The following is a 13285-nucleotide window of genomic DNA, read 5'->3' on the forward strand; positions in this document are numbered from 1 at the left end:
TCGACAATGCATACTATAGTAGATATTCCGAGGCAGTATCCATTTTGGAAGGGAAGCATTCAGGTTGTGTCAGCCAGTTATGAGCCTTTGCATAATAAGTCACTCTCTTATTATCTTATACCAAACGAAGGACACCGTGTATGATTACCTTATTTGCTGAAAAACACCCAGTCACCCGCTAAACAAAACAGAAACGCTTGATATTATACCTACCATAGGTATGCCTAGGTACCTAGTACTAAGGGAGGTAAAGCACCCCGTAGCAGATTGTCAGAACTGCCCGGACCAGCCAAACCCCAAATAAATAGGTACCTACCTTAGCTCCATGGCGCGTCATCTATAGTCACGTGATCACCTGTCAAGAAAGCTCCAGCAGCTAACCCACAAGCCTTCCAACCGCCACATTCCGCGTTTCAAGCCAATTCCTTCTATTTCAACACGCGATATCAAACATCATTTTGAGCTGAGGCCGACTTTGCCCTTGGCGCCCTAATGGCTTCGCGATCACCATCTCGCGGCCGTTACAGGTCGCGCACGCGCTCACCCGCTGCACGCTCTGAACGTTCTCGTTCACCCCAGCGCCGCCATCATCACGACTCGCGCTCACCCGCCCGCTCCACATCACCCCAGCGTCGTAATGGCCGTTACAGATCTCGCAGCCGCACTCGGAGTCGTAGCAACAGCCGGAGTCGAAGCCGTAGTCGTAGCTGGAGCCGCGGGGCTCGCGATCGCAACGACAGAGATAGGAGTGCTTCCCCAGTCGCCAAGAGCACAAAGGTACGTCTTGAACAGTTATAGCCGGGTTGCGGAAACTGACTTAGTATGCCTAGATTGTTGTAGAGCGACTTTCCAAGAACATCAATGAACAGCATCTTTATGAGATCTTTGGGCAGTTTGGACGCATCAAGGACCTTGACCTTCCCATAAACAGAACCTGTAAGATGACCGCCTCTCATTTATCTCGGACATCAGCTAAAAACAGTTCAAGTTGGAACAAACCGTGGCACAGCATACATACTTTACGACTACGAGGACGATGCCGAGGCCGCGATAGCCCACATGCATGAAGCTCAGGTGGATGGATCCGCGATCAATGTGTCCATAGTGCTTCCCCGTCGCAAACTTTCTCCTGCGCCTCCAACAGCTCGGCGTGGAGCCAACATTGATCCTAGAGTTCCGTTTGCGGGAGCACGTGGGGGGCCCCCTGGTGCAGGCATGGGAGGAAATAACGGCATGGGTGGTGGTGTTGGAGGTGGAGGTCGCCGTCGAGCGTCTCCAGGAAGTCGGTACGGACCCAGGTCTGATGTGTATCGTCCAGGATCGCGTTCGCCTTCCAGATCGTCGGCTGGCCCCCCTCCTTCCCGTGGCGGTGGTGGAAGCCGATACCGCAGTCGATCCAACAACTCCTTTTCATCTAGATCACGCTCGAGATCTCCAGGTCCCCGGCGAAAAGCAACCGGCCGCCACGATGATCACGAGACAAGACGACGCGGGAGCATTGATAGTCGCGAAGGTCGAAGTCGATCTCGAGGACGCGGACCAAAATGATTCAAAAGCTCTTCAGGTGTAATTAATTTGCTTCGATTGGCGTCACGAGAGGATAGGGGAAAAGGAACAGAATAAACAACGGCCCCAGGTTTTAATTAGCTCTCGGAAACAAGTTAGTCACTTGTATCTGTCTCCCGTCTGGCAAACTGACATCTGACCAGGTGAAGATGTACGTCTTACCACCTAGTTATGTTCGGCAACGAGGACCCTCAAGAATCCCGCCTATCAACTTTTTGGATCACACCCAGGTTCGCTCCGTTCTGTTACGGCCAATCACTCGCCCATTATCCGAATTGTCTATCAATGTCCCAGTTCAATTCATGTACGTGATCTCGTTTTGGTTTCGGCGTTTCAGGACAATTGCCGCAGACGGGGCCAGCAAGGATTGCCCCCGATGCCTTCCCATGGATATGCACACAAGTCACAGATTTCGGAGCTGGGAAGTTGAGGATAGACTTTGAGTGCTACTGGTCCAGCCACTAGTTTCGAACGTATATCGACCATTCAGGGACCAGTCACTGGTCACTAGATCCAATCTACCATTTGTCACGATTCGCACCTCTCCCCGCTCGGCTAAGGGGACCTGGTGTGGGGATATAAGAGGACCCATGCTTAGAGACTAAGTCTTGGGGCAACTCGACCCTTCGCGATAGTCTGATCCAACCAACATTCCCTTATGCACCGAAGCACGGCAACAGTGGGATGGTTTGAGTAACACCGCCCATAAGCAACATGGTCTATCGAGCCAAGACAGTCTGATACCAGGCCGGGGTCTTAGTCTTGCCCTCAGCGTCCTTCACCCACAGCTGTGGCTTCTCCTATAGGGCTGAGGAGAGGCGGATCCTACGACGCCGCTCTTGCAAGCAAGATCCATGAATCGTGAGCGACCAGGGTATTATTTGGTCCTGAGCTTGGCTCGGGTCACCGTTTCAAGAGGGGCCGCTGTCAGACTGCACCACTCGCCATACGACAGTCTGTCATGCCCTCCTGCGCAGCCAAGTCGTGGCTTACAGCTGTCAAAGCGAGCTCGGTTTAAACATGCACCGAACACATAGAGTGCAGATGTTTGACACATAGCAGATCTGACACCACCAAGGGTGTCTTGACAGGCATGATGTTCACACATTCTCTCACACCATGCATATCGGTACAGTACTGGATAAGCTGTGCGTCACAGCGGTGACATCGCATCTAGGGTACAGTACACACCCCCTTGCGGGTTTTGTGACGAGATCCCATTCTGCACTGGCGTAAATCGAGGCCGTGGTAGCTTTAGGCACAGCCGCACATCGCATCACTCTCGGCGGCTATACATACTAGCATCGTGTATTCACCGTCAAGAGCATACTATACCCAGCATGTGATCCACTTGCATGGCGCCAATTACGAGATCCCGGGGCAGGGTACGGGTAAAGGCGCTGCCGGCTAGTCAAGCCAGGAGATTTTTCCCTAATCAGCTGGAAGCCTATAAAGGCAAGATTCTGAGGCCTGACGGACAACGCTTCGGCTTTTGCTGGGGTGTCGAGCCCCCTTTCTCACATTACTGCTTTAGGAGCCTTGCATATTCTGCATGGTACGACAGAGAAGGTGGTGTGTGGCGCATAGTGTCTGTTTCGAGGACCATGGTAAGAGCCTGGAGAGCCTGGTAGACGGACAGCTGCCATAGGTCCGTATTCGAGTTTGGCAGCTGTCTCTGACATGGGTGCCGTGCGCGTTGCAGGGTTCAAGTCGGTTGTGCTACCGAGGACTTGTGGTCTGGCTGCGTTTTCTGTGTGATCACTCAGGTAATCTTTGCCTTTGAGGTCCCCTCGGCAGCCAAATTGGGACCCCACCGATCTCTTTAGGATGCTAGGTGTTCCTTTTGAGTTGACGCTATCATACATGGGAAGCCGGTTTCAGCTTGTATGAACCACGGCAGGTATATTGAACCCAGAGCCTAAGAACGGCTTTACGCGCATCATCAATGCTCTGGCATGCCTTCTTGGGTCTCTTTGTTGTTTCCCTAACCCCCGGGTGTTTTCCCACGGGCACCTACCGCCTCGACCCTGCTATGAGGAGCATTCTCTAGAAATATGAATAAATGGCTATTGCTATGGATTTTGGTTGAGGCTCAAATCGCCGATGAGAATATCGGTGGCTGTGCCGTGGTCATACCGGTACTTATTTAGCGCATACTGAAATACCTACTTGCCTTCCCTACTCGGTCCCCAGGCCCCGGGGCTGGCTGGACCTACTCAGATACGTGGACTCTGCTCATCTGGGCAACATGTTCGCCGTGCAATCCAATCCCCCTCACTGGTTTGACCACCTGATGGGCTCGGCACGAACGATGTGTTGCTGTGAGGCACGATGCTGGATACGACAATGATGATCCTTTGAGAAACAGCGAGAAAGCCACCGGGTTTTAAGGCCTGATCCTGGGGCGCGGGTGCGGGTCTAGATGCCGTCGACTACACCTTGCGCAGCTGATCGTGTAGGTCAACGTGGATATCTATCGTGAACCACCTTACACATTGATCTGACGAGCATACTACCCACCTGGTCAAGGTCGATGATGTGCCATGTCGTCCAAGGGCGAAACGTGAGCCTCGTTAAGAGGATCGGTGTCGCACCGACTATCTGGAGATACTGGGGTGGCAGTAATGTCGAAGAATAGTATAACATAAACCACAAGCCTAAACTAAGACTATCTATCGGATACCATTTACCACTTTGACTAGTGTCTCTGGAGGGTCAGGACCAAGTGTGTCCTCTGTTTCTCTATTTCTTGTCTTGATGACTCTGAATGTGCAGCCTTTTGGATTCTCTCCCATGTCCATGATGCCTAGGGCTCATCCTCACCTCTATCTTGACCCTCACTTCCACACTTTGCGTGTGGCTCACTGCCCGATGTCTCTCGAATCGCAAGATCCAGACCCTCCGCCAACACCTCCAGGAGGGCCGCGTGTCCCTCCTCCTCAGCCAGACCCGCCGCCGTCTCCTCCTCATACATGGGAACTGTTCTGACCTTTTGGCGTTTCTACTAGCAATCTCTGTTGCCTTGTGCCAGATTTCCTTCGTCGATCAAGCCTCTTTCCGCTCTCTTGGAGTGACAAGGGTTCTGCTTTTCTCGAAGCCAAGATCGACCTCCAAGAAGAAGAGACCCCTGTTCCGCGTCCCGCCACCTGGGGTTCATGTCTTGGGGATCGACCCCGTGTAGGACAGTTGAAAGAGAGTACAAGAGGCAGGAGAGGAGTTTACGCCAAGCATCATGTCACTTATCATACAGCACCATGCCCGAAGTCTCATGCTTCTTCGCATCACATCTCGTGGGGCGATCATACCAGGATTCAACATATGGCCCGAAACAAGACTTTGGACCCAACAGGCGGGAAGTACGGGAGTGATGGATAAGCCACAGACTGGCAGCGTTTATGGTGTGGGTTGCGAGATGTGCATTATTCCGGATGGGGGGGGAGAGTGGGAGAGTGGGAGTGGAAGTTTTGCCTGAGACGGACGGACAGCCCAGTCCGTTACGGTATGGTATGGTATGGTACATTACGGTACGGTACAACACAATACGGTCCGATCCAGTGCATTACGGAGCGTAAGGTATAGGATACGGACGCACGGAGGCCCTGAAAGACTCTGCCAGAAGTGATACGGAGGGCTGACTGGGGTGTTGGTTTGTGGGGGATGCGTTGACTTTCGGATGAATCTGGCAGAGCAGCAATCCGATGATGCGGCTTGGCGCATGAGCGACACACAGAGAGAGGCCGGCATGTCACTCTTTTGCTTTTGAGGCCTCTGCCATATTATACCGATTATGAACGAAGAGTCGTCGACTCAGCAAGCGAGCGAGCGTGCTGCTCTTTCTGGTGGGGGGTGATAGGTTCTGGCTCTGAGCCTGATTCCGATTCCGATTCCGTATCCATTCATAGTGGGCAACTGCACTGATTCATGATCCTTTCCGCCTCCTGGCTCTCTTTGGTTGAAACCGTTTCCATGGTCGCCGAACTAAGCTTGTTAGTCAAGCAAGGCGAGGCAGGGCAGGGCAGGGCAAGGTATTAGTCAATTAGTTTAGTCGCTGAGCGGTACATTACAGACAGACGTATAGCGGGTCTATCGCGTTTATTTATCCCGTCTTGACTTTGCATGCATGGCCTGTCGTCTGTGTATTCGGCGTATCTCAATCTTGCCTCCTGTAATCCTGTAATTGTGGATTTATCCCGTGCTTGGATGTTTGTGATAACGAATGACTCAGTTGCCAAGGAATGGATACTGGTTACGAAACATTTATCTAGTTTACGCGGTCTGAACTTGTTTTTCTCTCTCCTCTTCTGATCGAAGGATTTCTTCTTCCTGTATGTATCTCCGGGGTGATTGAGCAAGTCGCCGTCGCCTCAATGATACCTAAATAGCATGATACAGCCAAGACTTTATCCACCTACTAACTTACTTACACCTGTGCTAGCTCAGCCCGCTTCACTTACAGGCAAAGATACATAGACACGATAACCCTGTCAATCAAACGCACCGCCCGTTCTATTCCCCCTAGTTACAGATTCTCGGGCTTTGCCTATTAAGGTTGTCGGCCGAGACACCGACAGGCTTTTCCACTTCTAAATTCTACTGTACCCCACGAACCAGGTGAGCAATTCTGGCCGGGTTGCTTTTGCCACGGACTTGGGATGCTTACCCTAGACCCCACAGCGGCATCTTCCGTGCGCTAGGACAATCTCGCTGTTCTGTTGTGCCAAAAACTTGTATTTTGTATACTGAATATGGCAAGTCGTGGTGCCATTTACTTAGTACTGACCGGAGGACAAGGATTATCTTTATGGCAGCCGTACACAATTGCATGCATAACATCCGCGACCTTGAACGGATCTAGATCTCTCCGTGTATCGATAGGAGACTAAGAAAAAAACTTCACCAATCACTTTACACGCCAAGAGGATAACAATATCCGTTCAAGTTAAAAACCTCATCCGAACGATAGAACAAAGACACTTGACTGACGCGGAGTTAATGAGAAGTCCGGACGACAAGTGCCATGCCTGTTTCGCCAAGAAGTTCGATCCACGTTGATCAAACACTGCTTGACTAAGAGCAAGATCTGTGGAATCTCGGGGAACATACTGGCAAAAAGGAGGATGCTTGGTTCCGCTAATGACTGTTGGGGTAATTATTGATCGAAAGATAGAGAGATCTAAACTTCTGCAAAGCCAACCGACCTAAAACGCCAAAGCTCAAGAAAGCTCGCGCAGAACAAAGAGACCAGAAGAACACCAACTCTTACTACAAGAGCGCCATCCCCGCACCTATACCCACGATACCCAGTGCAGCGCGGGCAACATGTGCTGTGGCCCGAGGAGCAGCCACTCCCCTGCTTGACCTTGTGGTGAACCACGGCGTTGCCACAGCGTTGCTCTCAGCATCATCTGCCGGTGTAGGTGTTGGCGTGTTTGTCACTGGACAACTCGCGGTACAAGGGATATCCGAGTCGAAGACATCGTCAACGCCAGCAGACTTGAACACGGGATTCTGGAGCCAGAGACTAGGATTAGGAACCGCATCGGCCTCCTTTGGGTTGTTGACATTGGAGATGATGTGAAGTATACCATTGGAAATGAGAAGGTCAGTCGTGATGATCTTGGCCGAGTTGACGAACTTCTCATTGCCAATTTGGCGGACGTGGACCTCCTCACCAGTCAATGTGGTAAGAGATGTGGCATTGTCGAGGTCAGTCGAGACAAGGACCTTGCCAGGTATAATGTGGTATCCCATGACACCCGCTAACTCCTTGGTTGACATGCCGCTGAGTGCACTGCCAACCATCTCCATGGCCTGATCTCTTGGAGCAAAGACAGTGATGTCCTGACGACCAGCAAGATCAGGCATGAGGCCAGCTCTGAAGAGTCCCCCAAGAAACGAGTCAACCTTACTTGCCGTGAGGACCTGACGAATTCCAGAGGGCGGAATCAACAGACTGTCAACAATCTGGATGAGTCCACCTTGAAACTTGATATCGTAGTTGATGACCGTAGCTCGATTACCCAGCCGGGTACTGAAGATAACATCGTCAGGTTGTTTGTTGATAAGGATGTTCTGACCAGCAGTGACATTGCTCCACTTAGGATTGAGAAGAAGTGTAGGCTTGACATATGCAGGCCCCTCCTTCAGCTTTATTGTGCTTATAGTACCCTGCAGAATGTGGTACTGAAGGAGCGGAACAGTGACCTTGGCATCGTTCGGGTCCCAAATATTGGAGAGAGGAGAATAAGGGATTTGGTTGAAAGCATCATTGGAAGGAGCAACAATCTAAGAAACATTAGAAATTAGTCGCTGCCCCTGAGGCTAGGAAGATCAGATCCAACTTACCGTGACACCCTCATAGCTGGGAAGCTGCAACAGGACATCGGGGAATTTCTGAAGGCGTTAGATAACAGTCTTCGGCTCACAAACTAACATATTTCATACCTGGATCAATTTGTAGTATGTTGAGAGCTTGGGGTGCCTTGACAAAACACTGCCCAGGTCCATGGGCAGAGCTTCAGTGGCATCATCAGCAACTGCCAGTGACACAAGACTGGCAACGCCAGCAAAAACTCTAGACAGACGCATTGTGTATCTGTTTATTAGAAAAGAAATATGATAAAACTGACGAGGCAAGCTTGTAATGGTAGAAAGGCTGCCTATAGACTAACTGATCTACACCTTGCAGTCTCTGGTGCAGAAGTTAAGAAAAAGAAAAGTTCAGTGAATCTGTTTCAAATAAATGAGTGAAATGTGAAATAGGGAGCGTGGTCAACACGGTAAAGGAGCGAAGTCCATCCAGGAACGATGGGAGGAAATGCAGAAGCCCGGAACCGAAAAAACGGTCATTTGACAAGGCTTAATAGGTCTCTAAGAGGCGAAGCGGTGACATCCTGTACGGATATCCCGCCAGTCATAGGAATTTTGGAAGCTAATTAGAGCCGTGTCAGGCTTATGGTGAGGGACGCTACTGTTAGCCTCATCAAGAGAGCTTCCAGAACTCGAGCGCCTCACGAGTGACACCCAAAAATATCGCCAAGCCTCTGCCATTGCTATGTGGTACGGTACGGTACGGTACTTGGAAGTCTGGGAGTGTTGTAGCTTCTGTCAGATCTGCGGGCATGCCGAAATCCGACCCCTGGACCCTGCTAAGAACCCTGCATTGCAAGGATGTCATTAGTGGCCCAGATCTCCGGATTGGGACTGACAACCAGGAACGAGCCACCACTTCATCCAATAACATGAACTCTTGCTCACTTGAACATGATCAGATATCATACAAAGTATAGTCCTTGCAGATATTCTGAGTTCATCTATTGGGCTAAGGAACATGCGTATTTTTGGCCAGCGCATCCCGAGTAGCTATCAACCTATGCACCTTGGCATTGTTGCATCTTGTATTCCAAGAATTTCTTGGCTTGTGTGACAGCATACAACCTCGTGGGGCTTATTGTAATGCTTCCTGACACTGTAGAAGAGGGGAAACCACCAGAAACAGAAAGTTGTGTGGCCAGTGACGAGACATGCCGTCATATAACAATGCAAGACAGCGTCGAATGTTGGCCTCGTGTAAGTGTCTGAGCATCCTCGGCCAGTCGGTGACTTAAAGTTTGGACCATATAGTCTTGTTAAAACTTATCCAATGTACACGAAAAGCGCCTCAAGAAGCCAGTCACTTCAACACTGCTGGCTCTGGAAGCGTCCCTAAACTCGTAGTGCCCAGCCAAGGGCGACTTGAGATTCAACTGACCATGTCCAGTTCCGAAGTTCTTCTTAGCAAGGTGGGACGGCACTTGTGGCGTTATTCTCCAGTGAAGCTATCGGACCCGAGTATGCGGCACGGATACTGCGAGTTTTCCGTTGAAAGAGATGGAATCCGCCAGGCAGGCAATTGTCATATCACATTCATCGGTGTTTCAGCTGCCCATCACCTCGGAGTTAGAACGAAGCACACACGGCTGTCGTACAGTAAGCTTGCTCGAGGTTAGTATTGATAGAGTTCACATCGAGCCGAGGTGTTAGTGCACCGGACCTAAGCATGCCTGGACGTGGGTGCACCGAGTTTACTTGATGTTGGCCGACAGGGTGTGCAAGTGGAATGGGGGTTGAAGTTGCACCGGGCGTTGATCTAGACAGCAGCTCCTGATCGCCATGCATGTAGGTAGGTGGAAATAGAGTTGAGGAGCTCGAGTAAGCGGGAGGGGCGGGAGGTTTGTCTCAGTCATGGCAAGTTTGCTCTCACGATCGACTTGTTTGCCGTTCTACCGTGCTCGCTGAAGCTATAACGCCAGGTCAAACGGGAAGTCGGGAAAGGCGGATGATCTATGGGTACTATTAGTTACTATTGATCAACTGAAGATATTGGCGGACGAACCAAAAGATGGCCGTCATAGACAGCCTCTGTCCAAGGAAACGGCAATTCGTACAACTGGGGTAGCGGAATCTCGCGAGATCACGCTTCGGTTCCTGCATAGGGCGGGAACTAAAACTCAAAAAGAAGTTCTATTGTTCGAGCCATCGAGATAGTGCACACTCAAATTTGGCTTAAAATTTTTGTTATCGACGGTTGCGAGAGAGGGCTCAGGACGGCGATGACCACGCTGAGAATGATGGCGATGGCGAGAAGGATGGAATGTAGTGACCATAGTTCAGTGGAGCTAATATAAGATGCCATACAGTGTTGATGATGCTGCGCACAGCTTTTATCCAGCCATAGCGCACAGTGTTGACTTTTCAAGCACTGTATCCATACCTAAACCGATCGACTTACAATCCATCCATCCCGTTCTTAGCAACTCGTGTTTGTCTTGCCAAGCAATCAGCGGATCAGCCTCGTTCTCGATTTCTTAATCCAGCGATGGCTTCATCATGCTCAGCTTGACTGGGCTTAGCCTTTCCTCTTCTCAATGCCACAATTCTCTATCATCCGCCAGATCTTCCCCTTGGCCAACGAACTCGATACGTGATCGCATTGTGCGATTTCTGACATGAAAGAAAATTCTGAATTTGGCTTTCTCCTTGACTAGCTATTCATTCCTTACCTTGTATTGGTTCCTGACTAGCCCCAATCACCATGGATCATGAATGTCACTGTGGTGTTGAATCTTATCACAAGACTTCTCCCTTCTAAACAAATCCAGCCTCTTCAGTTTTATTCACTCGAATCTCATTTCTCACCTGCTTGTTTGACATGAATAATCCATATCGAAAAAGTAGTTACGGCGGGCACGAAGGCCCTGGCCCGACTGACATGTCACGAAGGTCTATGGACGCCAGTGGCCCTCATGAGGCGACCTCAACAGGTTACCGCCACAGTATCGACCCTGGGCGAGGCTCAGGTTCAGGTTCAGGTGGCCACGGCGGCATGTTCAGTATTCCAGAGTACTCGAGTCCTGCCTCAGAGTCTGAATCTACATCTGGCTCAGGAACTCAGATCGACGAGCGAAATCGATACTTTCACTCAAGGAGAGTGAAGCCAGGCGAGGTTGAGAAACCGTGGCTTGAAAAAACCAACCCCAAAGAAAAATGGGTGACCATCCTTCCCATTCTTGCAATCTTCCTCGGCCTCGTGGGTTCTGGCTTTCTTGTCTGGGATGGCATTCGAAGCGTAGTCAAGAACAAGTATTGTCTTGTTATGGAGGAGGATTTCAGCCAAGGACTGAATCCTAACATTTGGACTAAAGAAGTCGAAGTTGGTGGCTATGGGTATGTTGAATCATGATGTCTCTTTTTCGCTCACACGGCTAACCCTCATAGAAATGGCCAATTCGAGCAGACGACAAACACAGACGAGAACGTCTATGTCGAAGATGGCAAACTCATCATCAAGGCGACTTTGCAGGATCCCAAGTTGATGCAGAAGAACAACGTCATCAACCTTCTCAAGGCCGGCACTTGCACCTCTAAAGTCTGGTCGAACTGTGTTGCCTCCACCAACTTGACTGCTGGAAATAACAGTGTGGTTCCTCCCGCTAGATCTGGTCGTATCAATACCAAGAAGGGCGCCAACATTAGGTACGGCCGCATCGAAGTCACTGCCAAGCTCCCTGAAGGTGACTGGCTCTGGCCTGCTATTTGGATGCTCCCAAGACAGAGTGTCTATGGTGCCTGGCCTAGATCTGGCGAGATCGACATCATTGAATCACGCGGAAACAACTGGACGTACAAACAGGGTGGAAACGACATTGTTTCCTCAGCGCTACACTGGGGTCCCAACTCTGCCAACGATGGCTGGTGGAAGACCAACAACAAGCGAAAGGCCCTTCACACCACCTATAGCGCTGGTTTCAACATGTTTGGCTTGGAGTGGTCTGAAAAATATCTCTTCACTTATGTCAACACCCGACTCCTCCAAGTCACATACACCAACTTCAAGAAGCCCATGTATAAACGAGGGGGTTTCCCCGATGTGGATCAGAATGGCACAAGGCTCACTGATCCATGGACTATCTCACCTAATGTGAACGCGCCGTTCGATCAGGAGTTTTACCTCATCCTCAATGTCGCCGTGGGCGGCACAAATGGGTGGTTTGAGGATGGAAAGTCTGACAAACCATGGTACGATGCCTCGCCAACGGCTAAAAAGGACTTTTGGGACGCAAGAGAGCAGTGGTATCCAACTTGGACACAGCCACAGCTTGAAGTTAGCCGAGTACTCATGATGCAACAGTGCAATGGTAATGAGGATCTATGAAAATGAGACTAAAGCAATGAGTAGTCACCTCAGGGAGCAGGATGAGAGAGATTTAGACTGAATATACCATCTTGGGGCTAGTTTTACGGTACAATGTTTCGATTTGAGGAAGTTCCTTTGTTAATAGAGTTGATATCAAACGAAAAGGAAGTCATGCAAGTTGCACCATACCTTCACCGTTTAACACATAATTAATATGCGTGTCTCATAACATGTCTGACTCTAGGTAATTTACGGCATCTAAACACCAAACATCAAGTGCATGGCTTCAAAAATTCCCACCTTTTTACTGCCGTTGTGCTAACTCACATTATGTATCAACAGCAGCTTTCACCACTTGGCATTCAGAAATATTTTTACGAACCCTTAAAGATCAGACTAGTAATGCAGTTCATATCTATTGACTTTATCTTAAGCGGAGCGGTACCAAGACTATTCATGCCCAACTCTTTGTATAAAATCCTGTGTAATGAATCACGAGCTACTGAGGCTACCGAGAAGTTTGCTTTAGCTGCCCGCCCATAGGTAACTGATCCGTTTCTGGTCTTCTGTTTTCTCGCAGCGTTGACTCAAGTATGGTGGACTACAACAGCGTCGAGGAATTCAGCATGCCAGGCAATACAATCAAACTTCGATAGAGACGAGTTTATGGCCACAAAGGCTAGTCGTGACCACAACGCTGCCTCTTCGGCCCGTAAGATAGGAGCCACCGAGCTCTGCCCTTTTGACTACGTTCTGCGTAGATTCGTGAAGGCATCTCGTGCCAAGGCTATACGTATCTTGATATTTGTAATGAAGTGTTGGTGGTGTTTGAGCCGGGTCTGCGGAACGAGCTCTACTAACATGTCGAAGGCGGAGGCGCCGAACTTCGGGAAGCGTAGAGGCGTCCTAGGCGTCCTAAGCCCACCAGTGGATTCATCAGGCTAGTACAATAACGTCAAAAGTAAAAGGGTTCATGTTGGCGATGACAGTCGCAGTGGCTTCCGGCTCAGTTTTAGGATACCAATCCAAATCCGGATCCAATGA

The 13285-nt window shown here is 50.0% G+C and overlaps 3 protein-coding genes; 2 read left to right on the forward strand and 1 right to left on the reverse strand.

Moving 5' to 3' along the window:
• Positions 1 to 492: 492 nt before the first annotated feature.
• FFUJ_05969 (related to RNA-binding protein Y14) lies at positions 493 to 1548 on the forward strand (the record flags this gene model as incomplete). XM_023579242.1 has 3 exons in its annotated part: positions 493 to 777; positions 831 to 936; positions 989 to 1548. 3 exons carry the CDS (start codon positions 493 to 495, stop codon positions 1546 to 1548), a joined length of 951 nt encoding a protein of 316 aa, XP_023432113.1.
• Positions 1549 to 6828: 5280 nt separating this feature from the next.
• On the reverse strand, positions 6829 to 8154 carry FFUJ_05970 (uncharacterized protein; the record flags this gene model as incomplete). XM_023579243.1 has 3 exons in its annotated part: positions 6829 to 7851; positions 7912 to 7959; positions 8011 to 8154. 3 exons carry the CDS (start codon positions 8152 to 8154, stop codon positions 6829 to 6831), a joined length of 1215 nt encoding a protein of 404 aa, XP_023432114.1.
• A 2662-nt stretch (positions 8155 to 10816) lies between these two features.
• On the forward strand, positions 10817 to 12259 carry FFUJ_05971 (related to beta-1,3-glucan binding protein; the record flags this gene model as incomplete). XM_023579244.1 has 2 exons in its annotated part: positions 10817 to 11271; positions 11323 to 12259. 2 exons carry the CDS (start codon positions 10817 to 10819, stop codon positions 12257 to 12259), a joined length of 1392 nt encoding a protein of 463 aa, XP_023432115.1.
• Between the last annotated feature and the right edge of the window lie 1026 nt (positions 12260 to 13285).

The sequence above is a fragment of the Fusarium fujikuroi genome, chromosome FFUJ_chr06 (assembly GCF_900079805.1).
Source record: "Fusarium fujikuroi IMI 58289 draft genome, chromosome FFUJ_chr06".
Classification (NCBI taxonomy): Eukaryota; Fungi; Ascomycota; class Sordariomycetes; order Hypocreales; family Nectriaceae; genus Fusarium; species Fusarium fujikuroi.